Below are 23447 nucleotides of genomic sequence, written 5' to 3'. Positions count from 1 at the left end.
GACTCATACGTTTATTAGATCAAGCTTATATAACTGTGGAAGGTTTCAACCGATTCTGGGACACTATGGTAAACTATTTATTCTAAATATCAAATTAATTTTATTTTTAAGTTTGTTAAATATTAAGAAAATTCCTATTAATCGATTGTTAGCTGGTTTATTTTATTTTTTTTAAATAAATAAATACTAAACTAGTTCGATTCTTTCTCTTCCTTTTTTGTTTATTTGTGGTCTCATATTTTGTAGATATGCTGCTGTCCATCATATTCGATTAAATCTCCTACTTCGCAGAGTATTGTTTATCGTTGTTTAGTGACTGATTTATTAATCCAAAAGGTAGAAAGATCGTTGCCAATTTCAGTCACAATTTTTTCATGCACTTTTGCCAAGCTTTCGACTTAGGGAATCGACTAGAAACATATTTGTAATTTCTTTTATATTGTGTTTAATGATAATTATTATTTTAGGACAGCTTCCCAACCTTTTTCTGATCATGGCAAGTCAGATACCAAACAGTAAACGGCACACTGCAACTGAAATGCTCCCATTTCATTTTACGAGATTTGTACTCATTTTAAATAAATAAATACTAAACTAGTTCGATTCTTTCTCTTCCTTTTTTGTTTATTTGTGGTCTCATATTTTGTAGATATGCTGCTGTCCATCATATTCGATTAAATCTCCTACTTCGCAGAGTATTGTAATATTGAGACACATAATCGCAGAGTATTGAGATACATAATACTCGTAAAATGACGTATTATGCCCAACTAGTGCTGTAATAACAACTCTATTACAATCCTACAAAAATACAAGTTTTCGTGGCAGACTTTAACATTAATAACAAACCCAATCATTCGCCCGTCTTTACCGTTCTCTGTCAATACAATTAACTACATGTATACAGTAGCAATGAATCTAGTAACAAAGAAATTCTTTATTTTAATGCCCATTATTGATGTCAAGAAGTGCCTTTAATTCATGTAAAAATTGTAAATCTCTAACTAAAAGAAAGTGATTAAAAGCCCCTCTAAATGAGATTAAAGTTACAAAAACTAAACAGTCAGTAAAGAAGAACGAAAGCTATGACATATTTTACTAATTTAGTCAACAGTTACTAGTCAAGTGACTAACAGTGTGTTTAATGCGACGGCTGGCTTTGCAAGTACCGTGAAAGTGTTTCAATTTGAGCGTTAGGCTCGTTTTGTTTAGAAACTAATGGTGTTTCCGCATCATTTTGTGTTTTATTTCATTATAGGAATATGAGGTTGTACTATTTTAATTTATAATTAATTTTAATGCAACGCCATTTTAATTTTTTTCAATTTTTACCATGGCACACGTCTAGCGTAGCGTAGCCGCGGCACATAGGTTGGGAAGCACTGTTTTAGGACAACCAAACTCCAGGCTAAAGTCCTAAAATCCAAAAAGTATTGCACATAAATTAAATAAATAAATAATTTTCCAGTTTCTTTGTCAGTGTGTTGGTGAGCTGAAACCGTATAATTCGACTATAAATATATTACCAGGGAATGTATTTTATTAACCACATGAAAGGTTACATGGCGTCAGGTGCCGCTTTTAAAATTTGTAACGGGGTCACTTCCTGTCTGGTCAGGTTACATGTTCATTCATCTTTCAACAAATATTTTATTCATTTCCTTTGTTAGTACGTACATTCTGTTAAAAAAAAAAAAAAAAAAAATCTCCGCCAAAAAAAGAATTGAAGTACTTCCGATTTCTGCATGTTTTACAAAAATGTAATCTAGAATTTTAGATTTCCTGTTGTCTCATTCTTTCTTGCAGCAACCATCAGCCTAAAAAGCTCTCTGGAAGATGCGCATACTGTAACTCTTTTTTCTTTATTTATGTCTGGCATTTCTTTCTTCTTTTTTGAAAATTAATTTCTGGTTTTAAATCGATCTTTTAAACGAAACACTAAATGGAATTTGCAATAAAATATTTGCATATCTCAAGTTGAAATCCTATTCTGTTATGTAAATAATTAGCATTTCTCTGTATGGACATTCATAATAAATGTATAGTTAAAGTGGGCCTGAATAATTAAATTTATGTGTGTTTTTTTGGGTTTCAGGGCTAACGGAGGCCCGGTCAGCAACAATAACAACAATGGCAGGAGAGCAGTGAAGAGTATCATAATCGAGCCGACATCCGTCCAGCTGGACACCGCCGTGGAGAAGATTAGGGTCTCCACCTCGCCCAGGTAGCTAGCTATTTGCATACTCTCCCCGATGCGCTTCTCTAAGAATGTCCAATAAAGAATGGTTTACAGTAAATCAACTTTTCATAGCTAGGGGGTCTAGCTGAATTATTTAAGGCGCGTCAACATCTGAGGCCTTTAGCGCCCGGAGCATTCAAAAGAAATGTATTAGTATGACTTTTCGAACACTCTTGGGTGATGTTCATTTTATGAAAGGTTACATCTAATTGTAACCAAAGGAGTAACCTTCCAACTGATTAGTTAACAGATATGGACCGAAATCTTATTTTTTACTCTCTAGTTATGTCCTTGACTACTACAACCTGAATGCTGGCCTGATATCAAGAAAGATGGGCACTTCTGGAGAGATTACTTTCTAAAACAGAGCTTTGATTAGGCGATGTTTAATTACTAAGAGCGTTCTAGGCCTGTAAACGATCAAACCGCACTTTCATTATCACTACTCCTTTGATAGTTGAAGATTAAGTAGGGAACGTTATATCATTACTTTTTCGAAGCTTGTGTGACTGACTCTTTAGACGGAGGACAGTTGTTGTTTTATCAGTAGCAGTAAGAATCTACAAAACTTACTTTTTGAAAATCGTGAATTTAAGAAACTATTTGAAGATCTATTGTAGAATATTTGCGTACATTTACTTTTTACTAACTGTTCTACGAGTATAAAAGATTTGGTGCAGGTGTTGGTCTGTTGGTTAAGAAGCGTGGCTTTGTAAGTGGGAGATCCCCAGTTCAAATCTCGCGTAAAGCTACTTTTTATTTGTTAATAATAAAGTATGTGCTTCCGCCCCTGTCCACAACACCTAATTGGTAGTTGGTCGTTAAACATCGCCTGAAAAAAATAGGCGATTATTACTTGTTTGTTCCGTTAAATGAAAAATTGTATAGCAAGAAACTAAGTTCAAGAACGCTTATTGGGCATCGAAATTGACGCCAGCAATAATCTTTTAGTGTACCAAATTAGATTGGTGATTTATTATTAGAGGTTAAGAGATATTAAAAATTAATAAATTCGAATTTAGATCCGGAGACCCTAAAAGCGAGATTTAGTGTGTCCTCAGTTCAATTTCCAGCCTTAGCCTTGATTTTTTATTCAGTGTTAATATAAGAAATTTACTTGGAAGCAGTTTGCTGTGTCCGCCCAAATCCAAGTCACAACGGAAGCTGGACATTAAGGCATCACTTTAAACTCCAATTCAAATTCCAAAATAAAGATTGGCGAAACATTATTGAAGTAAGTTATTATATAGTCTAATAATTAAAGGGGAAGTATTAGAGATGTTAGATAGATATTGGAGGAGAGGTGGAACGCTTAAGATGAGTGGTGCTTGGATCTATGAATGGATGGCTAGTCTGTATTATTTATAAATTATCTCTTGAAATGAGTTTCGGTGCATCAGCTTCCTCCCAATTTGGATCCTTGCCAATATGTTTCTCTTAGGCAGTCATTTCTATAGAAATAAATAATTTTTCCTAATTTAGATATCAATATGCATTTGTGAGTTGACATTTCCGTTCTTACATTAACTTTGATTTGATTTTATCGTTGAAATGTGCTAAAATTAGTTAAAATTTGTGGTTAGCATTGCTTATAGTGAGAACGCACTATAACTAAAAAAAGGGCAATTGCAGAAATCTCAAATTTTGAATTTCAAATTGACGCCTTTTGAAAAACCCGCTTTTTGTAACATATAAAGTTGGTTGTCCAGTATTCAATGAATTCTTTACCCAATTGTTAAGAAAAGTTAACTCTATATCTGGTATAAATTGTATCGTTCTAAAGACAACAGTTAATGAGATATAGAAGGTAGAATTTTAGAGGTTTTCAAATCCTTTTAAACAAACCTTTGTATCTCTCTTCGTATTGTTCAGAATTCAATGAATTCTTTACCCAATTGTTAAGAAAAGTTAGTTCTATAACTGGTATAAATTGTATCGTTCTAATGACAACAGTTAATGAGATATAGAAGGTAGAATTTTAGAGGTTTTCAAATCCTTTTAAACAAACCTTTGTATCTCTCTTCGTATTGTTCAGAATTCAATGAATTCTTTACCCAATTGTTAAGAAAAGTTAGTTCTATAACTGGTATAAATTGTATCGTTCTAATGACAACAGTTAATGAGATATAGAAGGTAGAATTTTAGAGGTTTTCAAATCTCTTCAAATTTCAAACCTTTGCTTCTCTCTTCGTATTGTTCAGAAATTAATGAATTCTTTACTCAATTGTTAAGAAAAGTTAGTTCTATAACTGGTATAAATTGTATCGTTCTAATGACAACAGTTAATGAGATATAGAAGGTAGAATTTTAGAGGTTTTCAAATCTCTTCAAATTTCAAACCTTTGCTTCTCTCTTCGTATTGTTCAGAATTCAATGAATTCTTTACCCAATTGTTAAGAAAAGTTAGTTCTATAACTGGTATAAATTGTATCGTTCTAAAGACAACAGTTAATGAGATATAGAAGGCAGAATTTTAGAGGTTTTCAAATCTCTTCAAATTTCAAACCTTTGCTTCTCTCTTCGTATTGTTCAGAATTCAATGAATTCTTTACTCAATTGTTAAGAAAAGTTAGTTCTATAACTAGTATAAATTGTATCGTTCTAATGACAACAGTTAATGAGATATAGAAGGTAGAATTTTAGAGGTTTTCAAATCCTTTTAAATTTCAAACCTTTGTATCTCTCTTCGTATTGTTCAGAATTCAATGAATTCTTTACCTAATTGTTAAGAAAAGTTAGTTCTATAACTGGTATAAATTGTATCGTTCTAATGACAACAGTTAATGAGATATAGAAGGTAGAATTTTAGAGGTTTTCAAATCCTTTTAAATTTCAAACCTTTGTATCTCTCTTCGTATTGTTCAGAATTCAATGAATTCTTTACCCAATTGTTAAGAAAAGTTAGTTCTATAACTGGTATAAATTGTATCGTTCTAATGACAACAGTTAATGAGATATAGAAGGTAGAATTTTAAAGGGTTTTCAAATCCTTTTAAATTTCAAACCTTTATACTAACCTACTATAAAGGTTATTATATCTTTATACTTCCTTTAAATGTCCTTGTAGCGCAAGTTTTTTTAAAAGTAATCGGAATCCATGGAATGATCTATTCCTTTTGTATTTTTCTGTTTCTGGCCGAAGTTATGGGAAAAGCTTTGGGCCAAAGTAGCTTGATTGACTGTTCAGTTAAAAAACTGAATACAGATTATATTTCTTTTTTGAAACACTCATCTAAAATTAAATATTTCTTAAAAAATTTAACAGAGGAATGACTACAAAAATTCTTAATAAAACTGTTGATTCAAAAAACGGGACGCCAAGATTAGTGAGTGGCAAGAATGTTATCTATTTGAGAGATGGAGAGCAGGCTTGGGAAATAAATAGACACAGCCCGCCTTCATAGTATTCCTTCCGCCCCCAAATCCACAACCGCCGCCATCGAATATTTAGAAACATTTCTCACATTCAAGTTTGTTAGAAAATGCTTAATATGTATGCAATCTGTTCTTTACTATTTCATTTTAACTTCATGTAATGCTAGCTGTCTTGTGGGAATATGTTAGTAATTAAATGAAATCTTTCCATGCTTCCTCAACAATACATTCAATTTCTATTCCCGCTTCTTGTACTACAGTTACCGAAAGTATTGTATTCGTGCCGATTTTCGATTTTTTGCTATGTAAAATCTAACATATCGCTTTCTTAGGGTCAAAAGGCCACCTATTTGCATCTACTCACCCTAATGCTGCTACACACCGATACTTGTTTACCTCCCCACAGTAACATACACTATGTTCTTGGCTTCGAGTCCTCTAGTCGCATCCTCCTTTCTGGTTCCCCCGATTCAAGAACACTCCTATTTATTGGTAAATCCTACTATGAGTTGAAGTACAGAAGTATTGCTTTAGAAGATCCATGCCCACGTACCCAAAGGCTGCCTCTGAGTCCTTGTATAAAGTATTTTCCTTTCATTCTCTTGTACAGCGAGGGCATATCCTTATTGTATGTTTCAATTCTTCTTCTTCATTGCACACTGCACAGAACAGTAAAGAACTCTCATTGATTCTGTACAGGATATCCTGTACAGCCAAAAACTATGTAATTAGATCTCAACCTACTTATTGCCTTAAAAACTCTTTATCTCATAGCCTGTCCTTTGAACCATGAGCATTTGCATAATTTAGACCTATAAAATGCACTCTTGTTGCCGTTATTGTAATCTACCTGCAATTCCTGCAAGGCTTGCTAAGTAATCTTAGATCTTATATCGGTAACAGGTAATTTATAACCTACCATTACGCCATTGCTATCGGTTTTTATGCATCTAAAATTATAAATCTTCTTTTTATTAATAGTATAGATAGTTTTGTATTTCATCAAGTATGTACCCGCTTGAATCTCAGGCTGCAGCAGACTCTCTAATCATTAGAGATTACTCCCACTGTTTAGCCTTCATTTTTTACTGCCCTCTCACTTGATAAGATAAAAACTTATCGTCCAGTTGTTGATATAGTTAAGTTCTTCATTCACAATAACACTTTTGGTTGTAGATCAGTAAATTGTTAGCTGTACTCAATTTTAGACTGATCAAAAGTTGAATTATTTGATAGCAGCTGATAATAGTGAGAGAATTTCTTTGGCGATCATAACTATTTTGAATTTTGGAGTTAATTACTTAGTAAAAGATGAAAAGCTTGCATCCCTATTCCCAAATGAAGTTTTATGAACGTAAAACAGTTGTAACAGAGAATTTGAGGCCAGCGTTAAATGTTAAATTTATTTTGTAGGGCAATAGAGGATGCTTTCGATCTCAACGATACTTAAATTTCAAAATTTAGTACTGCAATGCTGTAGTCATGTTTAAGTAAAAATTACTTTTGATGATAGTAGTACACTGTTAGTTAAATAATTATTTTTTTTTTCTGGAATTGCGTTTTAGTCATGCTATTTGTTTTTCAATAACTTTATTAAAATTTAATACTATTGGCGCAGTTACCACAAAACGAGGTGTGGCTATTAAATAACGAGACTATTGCTGTAAAACATTTTATTTTAAATTTATACATATTTAGTTATTATCACCTTCAATATACACCCCTCCCCTATCCCTACAACGCTCCATGCGAATTTACCATTGTTCGAAACAGTGCTAGAAGTCTTTTTCTGTGAGCTCCTACATGATGCGTGCCACTTTTTCTTTCATAGCTTCAACGGACTGAAATCGTGTTTCTTTTAATGCAGATTTGACTTTGGGGGAACAGATAAACACATGGGGCCAGGTCAGGTGAATAAGGCGGATGGCCTAAAACTGGGATGTTGTACTTGGCTAGAAACGTCTTGACAGAAAAAGCAGTGTGAGCTGGCACGTTGTCTTGTTGGAGAACCCCGTGACTTGTTTTTCCACAAATCGGGCCGTTTTTCCCTTACTCTTTCACGGAGCTGAGCAAGTACCTCACGGTAGTAATGTTGATTAATTATAATCTATATTTTCAACAGTTTTGGACGGGGAAGGGCGATCCGGGAGGTCATCCTCTCCGACGTCTTCTCGGCCATCTTGGAAACGCTTGAACCACTCAAAAACTAGCGCACGTGATTAACATTCATCGCCATAAACTTCTTTTAATAGAAGATCAAGTTTCAGTAGCGGTTTTACCCAGTTTCATGTGAAATTTCACGACAATTCGTTGTTCTACTACATGTGTAGTATCTTGTTTTCGGCAAAACGAAACTTAACACCTCTTACACAAACACGTCAGGTTCCGGCCAGACAGATTTCTCTACAAACACGTGAGACGATGCAATCGAAAGAGAAGGCTTTACGGCTGCACAGCTGACAGGTCGTTAGGATTTGGCGCATGCATAGTTCTTCTGTAGCAGCATCAGTCTCGTTATTTAATAGCCACACCACGTATGTAAAGATAGAGGTGTTTGGATTGTTTGAATGATCGCATAACAATATTATGAATAGAATGAGTCCAAGAATGCTTCCCTGAGGTACTCCAGCCTTCATAGGATGGAATGAAGAGTTTTCTCTATTCCCTGACTAAGGAATAAGTGAGTGAATGTGTGAGAAGTCCAGAACTGTTTTCCTCCCAGTTCGTTGAACCCAAATTGTGGCTCCCAGTAATTTACCTGGCCCTTTTCGTAATATGGATTTCAGGGCTGTCAAATAAAGTTGTGTGGTCGTTTAGGCTGAAATAGACTCAAATTCTCCAAAAAGTTGCAAATTGAAACTTACAAATGCACAATTGTTTACCTTTTTTTTAACCATTTGATTTAAATAAAGTTTAAATGAAGAATTCCATTCCTAATATTTTTATCTCTGTATTTTAAATAATAAAGCTAAGATACAGCGATTGAAATTATCTTCGGCTTCTTTTGATTAAGTTGTGTGAATGGAATCTCTAAAAAAAATTTTTTTAATCTTTAGATACATTATAAACATGTGCATACTGTATATGCATGTTTAAAAATAATTACGGAACCAGTTGCACATTTAAATATACTCTTCACCCTCGCACAATCATGATGACCTTGCTTGAGTTAAAAATACATTCCCGCGTCCGTCTACCCTAAAGGTTGTCACGTATTTAGCTATTTTCTTTAGTATCACCGCCAGTATTTGACATTCAGTATTGCTGAATGGTAGTGCATAATGTTTTGCAAATTCTTTTTGTATTCTTCTAAGTGTATTAGTAGTGCATTCTTATGGATATCCATGGAAATCTTTCAGTTGTGCTAAAGATTCGAAACTTTATTTACACACAAAAAATATACTTTCCAGCAAATATGATGGATTATGAATTCTCATGTTCGCCTTGTTATTCCAGGTATTTTATTATTATTTTTTTTTTTAAATTTAAGGCACGACAACATCTGAGGTTATTGACGCCCGGAGCTTTTTATAGTGTACTGTTTGCCCTCCATTCAAAGTTCTCTCGTTGCAGAACAACACTGTTTAGGACAGTGAGCTGTCACTGTTTAGGACAGCGAGGTGGGAAAGTGCTTGAAGTATTGAAGCCACACGTTCTCTCGTAATTTTTTGGTACATTTATCGTGGAAGTGTACGGAAACCTGGGTTCTGCTGGCCACGATGATAGTACATGAAGTACAAGATATTTGTTCAGTAAAGTGTAGCACCTACTTACCTTGGATTGATTGTAATAAAAGGTATCAAACTATCAATCATTAAACCTTTAAAAGTCATTAAATAACAACCCTTTGCAAATAAACATAAAAAATGGCGGGGAAAAATAGGTGAAATATGACCCACAATTTTCTTTTACCTACTTCCCAAGAAAATAACCATAATTCCCAATTTTCTGTTTACCCTTACATTATTAGTGTAGAAAATAAGACATTAGGCAAGAAAAATGTTTTGTTTTTTGAGAAAATTATTTTTATTACAAAATTTGATTCTTCATTAAATACCTACGGAGGGAAAATTAGTAAAACAAATTAAACATATATTTTTCATAGAAATAATTGACAATAAAGAATTGGCCAATCACAGTGAAGAATGGAAGTGTGAAAAGTAGGTTGTTTGCAGTGCCAATCAGGAATGAGAACTGTTTATTAAACCACGCCCACCCCCCATCCATGTATATCACACCACGCCCTCTTTGACCCGCAACAAAATGGAAGATCTCGTATTTTTAATTTTTCTACTTTCTATTACTTTTGACGAACTACACACACAGTTAACAACAATTAAATAAATACTTGAAATAATAATTCATTTCTAAATGATAATTTAATACAGTCCCTTTCAATAGGATGAAACAATAAATGCCAATTTCAGTCCTATTTTGTATTTTTTTATTATGCCGAGCTTTCAACCTAGGGACTAGGTCATCTTCAGGGCTAATTGACAATGTAATATTTTACATCATTAGAGATTGGCGTGTCTTCTGTCTTGACTGCTCTTGGACTCCATGTCAATTAGCCCTGAAGATGACCTAGTCCCTAGGTTGAAAGCTCAGCATAATAAAAAAAATACAAAATAGGACTGAAACTGGCATTAATTTTTCATCCTATTGAAACAATGAGTCAGTCACCAAAAATAATGAACAGTAATAGTCCCTTTAATTGAGTACTAAGTCTATGTCAAATGAGCACTAGTGAATTTAAGTTAAGTGTTAAGCTACTTTACTGAACCAAATACATATTTTGAAAATTGGCCAGCGTAAGGGTCTATGAAAAGACAATATTAATGACAATTTAAAGCAGTAAAATTAAGTGATATTGTTATACAATTTGAATAAAACAATCACCTTTTTGAACATTTCTAAATGACTGAAATTACGAGCTGAAAAATGAATGAAATAGTGCTGATTTGTGTACTTTTTTTCAGTCCTTATACTTAACTTTTTAAACTGGAAGTTTTTGTTAAGGAGATTTAAAATTTACAACTACAGCAATGGGAATTTTAATTATAATTATTTTTTTCTAAATTTGCAATTTTTTATTATAAATTCAGCTGATATGGTAGAATTATAACCTAACATTACTATCAGCTGATTAATGGAAATACGGAATGGTGCAATTATCTCTGCTGTACAAACCTGATTGGTTTTTGGTTGGCGGTTGAAATTACTCAAACTAAAACTCAGCCAAATATTATTTTACTCAGCGAATGGCGTGTTAAGAAGGCAATGTCGTCATAAAGCTTTTAGCCCAGCCAGTTATACCTAAAATAACCATTTGCTTGCAACTTAATTGAAGTTAATCACCTGTGAACTGTAGCTTTCATGTAAAAATTCCACAAAAAAACCCTAACTGAGACAGTTTTTAATGAGTAACAAATGTTTAGTTTTAAAGACATTGGCAATTCTAGTGCAATAACTTTTTCATGAATATTTCTCAGCACATGGTTTATTTAAATTACTCTCGGCCTTACATACGTATATTAAAATATTTCCTGCGCATTTTCTTTGCTTACCTCTGTTCTATAATATATAGTAAAATATGTAGCAGCCGTTCCATTTGTTAAAGATCTCTAGTTTTATCTTTAAGTCGCTCTGGTTATACCTTCTTCAATAATTAATATTTGCAACCGTAATATGGTTAACTGCAGTTGGCTGCAGTGTACGCTATACGTTAATGACAGCTCTTGTATGCGTTATGAGTACACTGTTTTACTTTTCTTTGTTCTTCGTAAGCCCGAAGAAAGAGAAAGAATGCTACAGTAGTTTAAGAAGTAATAAAAAAAATATTATGTCTTGTTTATTTACGGTCTGTTTATTATAGGCAGGTGCACCCGCTTGGTGAGAAGGGACCCGCCCCCAACATATGTGTACAAGGGGGACGCATTGAGTTCATCAAACCCAACCAAGATCGTAATGATGCTGTTAAGGTTAGTCTCTTTTAATAATAATAATATTTTTTATACTTATTTCAATGTATATTTATAATTTAAATGAATATGAATTACCCGCAGTTAGTTTGTTGTTCTCTTTGTCTTTCACATATTAACTTTAATATTTAAATTAGATATTGTCGACTGCAAATATTACCTTAATTGATTCATTTTCTTTGTCCCATGTTTTATGTTAATCAAAACGTGACTCATATTATTTTTCTCATTTTTATATTTAACTTTGTCATCATTACCTTGTAGATATTCCGCAGTTTGTTGTTACTACCCAGAATTTATTGCACCTTAACAAGTTAATCTAACAGTAAATTTGCTACTTATATCTTTAACTATTTCCGCTTCATGCTGCGGAAGAACAGAATGATTATAGTAATTACAGCCTTTAGAATCATACATAAAATTCATAAAAATTCTGGCTGAGAAGTTTTTGGATTAAGTGTGGAGATAGTGCCAATCTGTCTGCATCCAACATATGTTAAACTAAGAAAGTTCCAAAACAAAAGGAATTCTTGGCATCATATTTGGATATTGTTGGTATTACGTTAAATTGGAGCACAGAGTACACTGACCTCGTTTCCGTTCCATGTATATATTTTTATTTTATTAAAATAAAACACCGCTACCAACAGTTCGGATTCAGAAACAGTCCCTCTACTATCCATCTGGTTTACCACGTGGTAGACAATATCGCCAACCCTCCTGAGCTGGGAGTTTTTCTGGGTGTCTCCTAGGAATCCGACTATGTGTGGCGTCAAAACCTATAGGGCTAAGCTCAAATCTATATCCTTCGTAGCAACTGCTACTTTATACTTCAGTTCTACCTATCAGTTCGCTTCTTCGAAGTTAATCAAGGCTCTTCCTCCTCTCCTATTTGCCCAATCCTCGCTGGAGTCCCTCAGGTAGTGATTCTCGCTACACTCCTCTATTCCCTGTATACGGCTAATCTTGCTCTCCATTCCAAGACTTCATTTTATTCGTATGGCGATAGTATCCTATCCATCCAATCACAATCTTTATGTTCTCGAAGCCTGGTTTCGCAAACTCCATACTCCATAATCTTTACCCTCGATCATAAAGTACTCTCATCCCTACGGCTAAGATATAAGTACGATATCTTCAGTCTATACCTCAACAAACGTCTCTACTTCAAACGATTCCAGCCTGTCGCTGGATTTAATGAACAAAGAAAGAGTTTCTACAGTAGTGTTGTTTAGTTGAGGATCGACTTGAGCCTTCAGAGCTCGAGCAGAGGCTGTAAGTAGCCCTCGAAGCTGGAGCCGTGAAGTTCAAATTGAAGGCTCATAAAGTGAGAGCCTTTTAAAATTCTTAAGGAATCAATGAACAACGAACATTTTAAAAATTATTGAATTAATTTATACAAAAATAAGTTGAAAAATTCATTAGCTGCTATAAGTTCATTATTATTTTAAGAAATACATTTTCTTAATTAGTACAAATAAAATGCTTCATATAAAAAACAAAAAAAAAAGCTCGAGCCTTTTGAGCCAAGCCTTAAAGGCTAACCGAGCCCTCTGAGAGGCTTCAGCTCGAGCTCTCTGACTCGAGCCACCCGCTGAGCCCTGAGAGCTCGAGCGCTTAAGGCTCGAACCTTATAGCCTTATAGCTTAGCTCCTAAGCACAACACTATTCTACAGAGCTTAACTAGCCATAATCTGGACATTCAGACTTGACCTGTTAAGCGCTTCTATCTTAACCGCATCCATATAGAGAAACTACAGTAACTTTTTAAGAATGAGTAATGATTAAAGAAAAAATTTATATATTCCCAAGTAAGTGGACTTAGAAAGTATTTCGAAGATTTAAACTGTGTATTAGTTTGAACTTGTAATTAAAATCTGTCAGTTAAACTTGTTTAGCCTTTTATTACTAAAAAAATTTAAAAAAATAATTTAAAAATACCATCTAAATACTATAATTTTATTGAAAAATAAAAATAAATAAGTGCGCCCGTATGATGGCCAGTTATTTATTGAGTGACCTTTCAAAACACCTGTCTAAAAATGTTCCCGTTTTGTTCTTATTTGTCTATGTCTGTCTGTGTGTAGAGTATTTCCTGTAGTAAATTGCGTGCGTGTGAAGAGTTAACTTCCTGCAGGATAATTATTAAACGGTTCCCGTTGCTTTTGAAATTAACTAATCTTTTAATTTAAGTAATTAATTAATTTAAATTTATTATTAGCTATTTAATTGATATAATGCTGGTGTGTGGAAAAAAAAAATTATATATATATTTCCAATTAAAGTGGCACATATTATAGTGGTGGTATTTAATATAAATGTTGTGTATGTGCGCTGTTTGTGTTAGTTATGTAATGACTGCCGTTATGTTGGAATCGTTTTTTTAAAAAAAGGTTTGTTTTTTTATTAATAATTACGAAGGGGAGCTATTTACGCTCAAGCTTTTAACACTAAAAATTTATGGCTGCCTTAACCTAAATGATTTCACTCTAAGTAATTTCAAATTCTAACCAAAATGGTAAAATCTAAGGCAGAGTATGAACATAAGGGGAGAGAAATCATAATTATAACTGTAAAATTTAAGTCCATATCTAGTGAAAGATATAGTTAGTGAAATTGTCAATCATTAACTTAAATGTGGTTAACTTAAAATGATCTTAATTTAACAACTATCATGGAGGTTTTAATTATCTGTTTAAAAATGACGGTGTAGCTATGTTGTTTTTGTAATAATACTTGCATTAAACAATTATTGGTGTTTCAAAACTTAACTAAGTAAAAGAAAACATTAAGTTATAAAGTTGTGATTGCTGTATTAAGATTAAGCTGTGCTCTCAAAACTCATTGTCATTAATGAGGGTCCTTGTTGAGCATTTTCCGTACCACAAACATTCTAAAGGATGTTTTGGAGGGCTTAAGTTTCTAAGATTAATTGCGGAGGTATGATTACCTTAAAATAATTCTAATAGATGAGAAGGTGGTAATATGGGGCAGTCTTTTTTTACCTTGCATATTTTGAACATTAATGAATTTAAAATCTACTCTGAAGTAAAATCATAGGCATACATTATTTGTCTTTGTAAATTTGGAGTCCTGAGTGGATTACAGCAAGGAGTCTGGAGTTACACTGAAAAAAGGTCTGTCGTGGTGTCCATATTGGGTTTTCAGAAAGTGTGATGGTAATATGGGACACACATAATAATTATAGTTAATGTTCTCGTTTCTCCATGAATTGTAAAAAATAAGCCTTAAATATGGCCACAAAACTATATTTTACACAATTATCGTATAGGGTAAAGTCGGGTGAGATGGCCACCATTTTATTTGGAGGGTGCCTGCAAAATTTTGGTTAGGGGCTAGGCTTACTTTATTATTATTTTTGGAAACCTCATACGCTCACAAACATAAGATAAGGGAAAAATTTCAGAAAAAATGCTAAGGGAAACATTTTTTTATTCTTACAAAAAAAAAAAAAATAGCAGTTGGCCATCTATCCCCACTGAGTTGGGTGAGTTGGCCAATGTAACTTGGGAGAGATGGCCACATATTGTAAATGAAATTGCACTAGTAACACGTAAAAATAACAGAAAAAAATGAATGGTTACTTAATATTTACTTATTCTTCTTCTTTTTAAATGCGCTTTTACTACAATTTTGGCAAGCGTATGCAAAAGAAGAGCAATTTTCGTGAAACCACTTCTGGCATATTGTGCATTCCAACCAATCTTTTTTTTCTGGTCTTGTTGTAGCTTTCCCCATATCCTGTACATTCAGTTTCAACGATTTCTGAAATGGTATCACTTTTCTCTTCAAATTCGATTCCTGTTTCGTCCTATTAAGGATAAAAATTAGGGTGTAATCAGTTTTCTTATAGAAAGGACAAGAAATCTTTGAAATGATCTTTTTAGGCCCTTTATAATACCCTGTAGAAAAAAAAAAATTTATAAGACACTAGTTTCGTCCTCAGTGCCACTTTTCACACTTCGTCAGACGATTAACGAAGTTGTTATATGGGACAACGCTGTCCCATAATACCACCATACACCGTGTACAATATAACCTCATTTTTTTCCCAATATACATTCATATTTGAAATCCACAATACTGGCAATTAAAACTCTCTACTTTCTACATTTTTAATGTCTAAGGGAGATTATTCTAACTTTCCTCGGTATTAACCAAAAGCAGAGGAAAATCTACCTTAAGAAAACTTTTAAGCATTGACCAAAATCAACACGGTCCTCTCTTGGACAAAGCTGCCACTCGATTGACGCGCTGCCTTCTGCAGCAGACAAAGCCTACCCCAAAGAGTAGTAAGGCACCAAAAATTAACAGATAGCCACTACTGGTTTCACAAAAACAGGGGTGTCCCAAATCCCAACTCCGTCTCAAATTACCAACTTCTCCTCTATTGATTAGTCGTATTTTTGCTTTTTAATGACAGCTAAAGCTAATCCACCGATATTTCCTTCTTCTTCTTCTTTCATAGCTCTTCAACTCAGAGCTCTGTTGGTCTTGGACCTGCTCAATTTGTTTCCGCCAGTCGTCTCTAACTGCAGTAGTTTCTATTGCAAGTTACACAGTTCGTAAAATATTCATCGACATGCCAACGCAATCTGATCCACCCAAATCCTCCATTTTCTATTCGGAGTCTCGCGCAGCATTTTGGTGGGAATCTCTTCCGTCGGCACTCAGTCTCACCACATGGCCTGTCCATCCCCCAGGCAGTAGTAACTGTTGGCTCCTTTGTTAGAGAGTACAACTCTTCATTCTTTCTACGACGCCAGATCATACTGGACCATAGATTTTTTCGGCACAGCTTCCACTCAAAAAGAACCTGCAAACAGTGTTTTTCCGTCCAGATTTGAGATAGTCGAAAGTTTTTGAGACGTTTGTCCATTCTGGTCGAATAAGTAGAGATCTTGTACAGCCTAAGTTCATCGATTTTCTGGTAGAACTTGAAAACTTCTTTTCTAAACGTCTATTTAAACCTTAGTGAAATCCAAGCAGCTCTTTGAGAAATTTAATCGTTCAATCATTGATGATTTCAATCTCTTAGGTACATCTATTGCCGATACTCAAAACTAGTTATTAGATAAACAGCTTCTTAAAATCCACACAAAACTCTATTCAAACAATTTTGAACACTAGAACGGTAATTCTTCTCATCAATTCCCCCTTCCTTCCAAATGTGGGCCGTATCTAGTAATTTCAGCTTTCCAACTGCAAGTAGAAACTAGTAAAGTGCATAACGCCAGCCAGCCTAATGCCCTAAGGGGTCACAATGATGCATAGAGTTATGGTTACTATTGATCTCAAGGGATCTTCATCAATATTAATAGTTCTCAACTAGAAAGAGGATCGCCAGATGTGCTTTCTAAATCTGTAGGGATTCATAGCTACAGGGTATTTGCCATTTTACAATCACCAAGGTCTCAGACCATTGTTGTGGCAAAAAGTGAACAAAATTAGCAATGATTTGTTTTGTGAAGCTAAACTCTTCACTACGCATAAAGGATCCGTTCTCAGCTAGAAACTTCTTCTCATTTAATTATTTGTTGATGGGGGTTGCCATTTTGTTACTTGTTGCTTTGAACTTTTAAAATATTCGATCGTGTTTGACGCTGAAGCTTGTTGAAGGCGTTCAAAGGAGTCCTTCCACTAACAAACTATTAGATCATCAAATCATATTAATCTGACGATTTCTACCGGTTTGCTCTAGCTCATCCAGATCTTCATTTTTCCTCGTTCAAACCCTAAACATATATCTTGTACAATGCAGATATTCTTAATCCAAACCAAATAAGATTCTCTACTCCTACGTTGACTAAAACTGCATTATTACTCAAAACTCTGACTACACAGGGTGAATCAGTAAGATTGTCCATAGGCCTACTGTGGGTAGTACATCTAAAGTGGAGTTCAATGACGTATTGGCCAACTTCATATTTTCCACTGTTCTTGTGTGACGTCACTTTAATTTTTTTTCTAAAATCATTACTTTTTCCCAATAAAAATGTTATTACTCAGAAAGTTTTATTCCGAATTCGATTCTGATAACACGGTTAGGAAGACAGATAAATTTTCTAAAAATTGATACCACATTGAAGCATAAGTTTTTCTCTAATCTCCCTCCGAATGCTGGAAAAATAAAAGTTATCGAAATTTTCAAGAAAACTCATTCAGCCCTTTCGTGATCATTATCAGTCCTAGGTGCTGGCACTTTTTATAAAAGTTTCCTTGTTTAATGGGCTTTCAAACGGTATATCATTTTCCAGGATTCCTTTTATCTTCGTACGAGAAATTACGTTTGTTTTGCAAGAAAACGTGTTCATGAGCACTCAACAGTGTTAGTTATCAAGTTGTTTAATTCATTAAAAACTCTTTTAGATGGACCAGTAGTCAATTTTTAAAGTAGGTTGTCTTAAAATAAGGAAGTCAAAGGTTAGTCAAAGGGAGTAAATACAAACTATATGAATTTTTGTTTATAAAAATAGTACATGTATAAAATATTTCCTAACATTTTCTCAAATATTTCAGATAGATCAGAAGTAATTTTTTTTTTTAGTGCAATTTGTAACCTTTGACTTCCTTATTTTAAAAATTGATTCCTAGTCCATCTAAAAGAGTTTTCTATGAATTAAACAACTTGATAACTAACACTCTTGAGTGCTCATGAACACGTTTTCTTGCAAAACAAAAGTAATTTCTCATACGAAGATAAAAGGAATCCTTGAATATGATATACCGTTTGAAAGCCCATTAAACAAGGAAGTAGTGATTTTAGAAAAAAAAATTAAAGTGACGTCACACAAGAACAGAGGAAAATATGAAGTTGGCCAACACGTCATTGAACTCCTCTTTAGATGTACTACCCTCAGTAGGCCTATGGACAATACTTACTAGTTCACCCTTACTCACAATCCGTGCTCTGCAAGATCACAATAACGTTCTACTAGACCGGCTCATCAATAAAATTCAACACCCTCATTTCTCCAACCATTTTCCATGGGACTATCATACAGACTGATAAAGTTGAAGCCGATTTTAGAATGTACATGAAATTACCAGTATTTATTATGAATTCAACTTTCTGAAGCTAGAAGCGGCTTTCTGACTAAGATGTTAAAGAGAGGATAAGACATCGAAAGCCAGAGTAAATGAACTGTATCGCCCCATTGGCTCAGAACATTTTTTTTTTATCCCCAAAGAAGTTCCCAGATGTTTATCGCGTAGAAACCCATGAAAAAATAAACCATTTGAAATTTCTTTCTCGAATCAATACCCATCAATGTCGGCAACATGCTTACTGTTTTTTTAAAAAAAATACTTAATCAAGATGACGAGGCTGGTCTTTTAATTATTATTATTTACATTAGCTGACGCCCTGGGCACAATTCTGATCGAGAGGTGACCGTAGAGTACCCTTCACTGAACGACTGGTGAAGTGGTAGTGGATTAAAAAAAAAAAAAGCTTACGAGGGAAGTGTTAGCCAATAAGATCTTTGTATTTAAAGAACAGATATTGGTAGGAATGTCAACAGCAGATGTTGCCTTGCTCTTATTGACTATTTTATCACTTGGAAAAAGTAATTATCGCCAGCCCCCGCATTCTTGTATTTTTTTGGGGCCTTCTCCTTCATTTGCCCTATTGGAATAAGGCTTAGTATTTGTCATACTTTGCAGTGATTTAGGCAGCACTGCAATTAGAATTACATCCCCTCTAACTTCTCGAGGTATAGCTACCAAAATTAAAAAATATAGTATATATTCGTATGGCTTTAACAATAATGTACACTTCTTGACAAAAATTAAAGCAACTTATGATTCTGTAGATGTAGAAGCCTTAATCGCCTCAATTTTTTATTATTAACACATTGCCGAACGCACGAGTTGCAACTGAATATAGTTGAATCAATGTCTGAATCTTCCAAATTACTCTCTGAATCGCTTGAAATTATTCTACGTGTAGATCTATTTCCTGGTTTGATAATGGTCCCCATCATGGATATCAAAATTGTCTTCTGAACATTCTGATGCAATATCAAGATGAAATTCATTAAAAGCATCTTCAATTTCCCGGGACTTTTATTATATTTCAAAGATAAATTACAATATAGATATGGAGTTGTTATGCTCAATACAAAAATTGTAAGACTGGAATTGTAGTAGATGACTGTGCTATCAACTGTAATCCAATATGGCGTACATTTTTTTGAAAATCTCATGAACCGTTTATCAGCATTATTTTTAGCAATATCTCTTGCTTTCTCATCTCCTAATTCTTTTACTCTCTATTATTTAAAAAATATAGTGATAATAACAAAGTAAAGTAATTGACTATTTTTTCAGGCGGGCTTTACGTCCAACTACCAATTAGGTGTCGTGGACGGAGGCGACTAGCAAACTTTACCGTTATTCCTTTTATTAACCATTAAATAAAATCTAAGGCCTAAGACCTGGAATCGAACGCAGTACCACAATACGTATTAGCTTTGCAGGTTTCGCCTCTTAACCGCTCGGCTACCGTGGCGCCTAATATAGTGATAATATATAGCGATCAACGAAGAGAAGCGGGCATAAAAATATATAAGTACTTAATATACTTAAAACCATGTATTCAGTACTCCATTGCATTGTCAAACGGGGAGATTTCCCCGATTGGTCGGTTATGTGTTAAAAATCTACTGTATTTATGTATTTTACGAGTTACATGTTACATTTTTTTTTCTTAAGTGTTTTCCACAACTCGTGGTTCCCTTCAGCCTTCGAGAGTGAATGCTTTCTTCCAAGCGACACGAAACTCTGCCTGTTCCTCTTGTCTGCCATCCTCTCCTTCACTTGGTCCCTCCACCCACTTCTTGGTCTTCTTCTCCATTTACCTCGCTGTCCATCATCTCTTTAGGCAATCTTGCTGGACCCATCCATCTTACTTGCCCATACCACGTCAGTGCCTTAGTCTCTCTCTCTCTAATTTCCAGGACGTTCCTCTCCAGTCTCATCCTTTTCCTGATATCCTCATTCCTAACTTTGTCCTGCCACGAACATCCAGCAGATCTCCTCCAATTATCCATTTCTACTGCTAGGAATCTCTTGCGCTGTCTTCTGTTCAATACCCATGTTTCTGCGCCATACAATAGGATACATGTTACATATGACACTAAATATAGTCCTTGTTGTCTTCCTTTATAGCTTATAGACCTTATTATATCTAAAATTAGGCAACAAAGACTAATTGTCAAACTTAGATTGTCAAATATAAATGTAATAAGAATAATTAGTTGGGGGAAAATATAGTATCGATTCAAGAACTAATTATAAAGTATGCAATTTAAATAAACAAGTAACATCTTCACAAATTCACATCATTTTGGTTTGCCCTCAATATGACAATTGCAGAGAAACATTTTTATCGAAGTATATAATTGGAAGCACTAATAATGATCGATTTGCTCTATTACCAGATTTATTAAGTATTAAATATAATTTTCAAATCTAATACCCGTACTTTCTGATGTTTGGTTTCTGTTCTAAAAGTTTAGAAGAAAATTTGCGTTTGTTTGTTATGGTGACTCGAAGTTATTATTATTTGGTTTTTGTGTGTTTATTTTTCAATAATCTAGGTATGCAAGTTGATGACGAGTCAATCATGAAGCCGAACCTTGTAGTGCCATTTACTGCAGAGTTAACCAAGATATTGAGAGTTTACCAGCAAAATAAACTGACCTTTAAATTTTAATCTATCAGGCATTTCTATTTTATTTCATTTTTTTTTCTTTTTGAAATATTATTTATAATAAATAATATTTTCCACTTTATGAGGGTATAATTAACTTGAAGTAATTCAAAGTTACGTAAAATTAATCATTTTATTTTTATTAGGTTTCTGCATAATAAATGGAAAAGTCACTGTTAATTGGGTTTTGCCAGTATATAGCTTAAATCTAATACTTTAATTAAAGCAATAATTTAAGGAAAAAACCTGAGACTAAACATGTACATATAATACTTGATTATGTAACAATTTATTACATTTCTATGTAAATTACATATTAAATTAATAGTCGCAGTTCATTTACAAAATAATAGAACAATAAAAATATCATCACGTACTGGTAGCATTTAAAATTTATTTGAGACATTATTGATATTAAAAATGCAACTCTGCTGGATATGCGAGATATTTCAAGGGATTATTCCAATCTCCCATATAAACATTCCACAGATGATTCACTGGGGAGCAAATGAATCTTTATAACATTCTGCTTCATTCGGCCGTTTCATAGCAACTCATATTATGAGCTGCATTTGTTTTATTTTTCTTTTTTTTCTTAGCAGCCGAGAAAAAGATTTGTTGGTAAAAAAACTGTTATCATGGTTGAAACAACTAGAAAAGACATTAAAAAATTCGAGTTCAAACTAATTTTGTTATCCTCGTATAAACTCGATTAATCAATACGCAAAAATAATATTTTGTGATATCGGTGAACAGTATGAAGTGATACATATTCTTTTGATCTAGTAATTCTCTGCTGAAATAGCAAAATTAGTTGTTTTTTTTTGCGTTTATGCTACAATCAGCGCGTTAGCGCTATAAGTAACAATGATAACAGTGAACAGTCGAAGTAAATGAGTTGAGAAGTTACCCAGTTGTAACACTCCCAAATATTAGATGGTTAGTCACTCTCTTCACTGGAGAGTAGATAATGAGGTTACTGTCTTTTAAGGCGTCTTGTCGGATTATCAGGAAAAGTTCTAGAAGTAAGTTTTTGAGCTAGAAGATTTATATGAAATTGCACGTTGAAGTGAAGTTTGCTGTATCTTGTTTTAGCAACTTGTGTGACAAAAGAAGTGTTAAGGTCAGTGTGTATAGTCAGGTTGGAGACATAAAAAGGAGCGAAGTTCGAAGTATTTTAGATTGTAGAGATTGAATCCTTTGGAGATTGGAGCGTTTGGTTGAACCCCACAGCTCTATTTCATACACCCAGATGGGTTTCAAAATAAGAGTATAAATTAGTCTTTTGCCGTCCAAAGGGAGTTTTGATCTGTCGTCTAAGAGTCTTTTAAGAAGTCGATAGCGTCTGTTCAGTTCTGTTCTTTTAAGTCTTGTGTGGCGTTTCAAAATTAGTTAAATTTAAAATTTTATAATGCATTTTTGGGTGTTGATTACAAAAATTTGGCCCAGTTTTTAGTAAACTAATCGTAAAGCCAAGTCTGTTTTCGACGTTTTAAGTAAGTTTTCAAAGTAATTTCTTTGTTTCTTCGGCATGAAAATGGTTTTTCTTCTTCGCATTCATCATGTGTAAATATTTGGACGGCTTTGGTTCTTCTGGAGGAAGTGTATGGGGAGGGAGAGATAAGGTTTGAGAAGGAGAAGGCCGGCAGAGTTTTGATATCTAGACCAGTTTTCCTGATTGATACAGGCGAATATCTGACTGGGCAACTATATCCTTAAATAGATCTCTCAAATTGACAGAGCGTTATCAATTCATAGAGCAACTATAGAAGCTGAGAGTGGAACGCGCGGGAATACTTGCAGATTCTGCGGTGAAAAATAGAGGAAACCCCCAATACATCTCCTGACTGCGACACCATTATCGAAGAAGAAAGATGCAGGTATCTGGGATATACTCTTCTCTGGAGAACTTTTTTCGGATCCTACGATTTCTTGCATATCTCAGACCGGAAGGGATGTTCTAGAAAATTCACCTGGCAGTAGTTCTTGTAAGGTTACAGTTCCCGAAAGGAAAATAAGCACACTATGATAGTTTACCTTTTGGAAATTTGATAGGGGTTCAACCCAAATGTTTCTTCGAAAAATCAGTCAAAAAGGCTGAAGTTGCTTGTTGAAG

The 23447-nt window shown here is 34.1% G+C and overlaps 1 protein-coding gene across 4 annotated transcripts in view; it reads left to right on the top strand.

Moving 5' to 3' along the window:
* Positions 1–23447, top strand: part of LOC141454032 (uncharacterized) — a 403048-nt gene that overhangs the window by 144565 nt on the left and 235036 nt on the right. For 3 of the 4 annotated variants that reach the window (XM_074127802.1, XM_074127805.1, XM_074127803.1), the window contains exons 2-3: positions 2096–2224; positions 11490–11595. In XM_074127802.1, coding sequence (XP_073983903.1) covers positions 2096–2224; positions 11490–11595 — 235 coding nt within the window. Of the gene's footprint in view, positions 1–2095; positions 2225–8893; positions 9071–11489; positions 11596–23447 lie in introns of those variants that run through there. The other variant, XM_074127806.1, reaches the window with a different exon arrangement.

Source organism: Rhodnius prolixus, unplaced genomic scaffold, assembly GCF_049639745.1.
Source record: "Rhodnius prolixus isolate KJV_2025 unplaced genomic scaffold, Rpr scaffold_9, whole genome shotgun sequence".
NCBI lineage: Eukaryota > Metazoa > Arthropoda > Insecta > Hemiptera > Reduviidae > Rhodnius > Rhodnius prolixus.
This window is presented reverse-complemented; position numbering and strand designations above follow the sequence as displayed.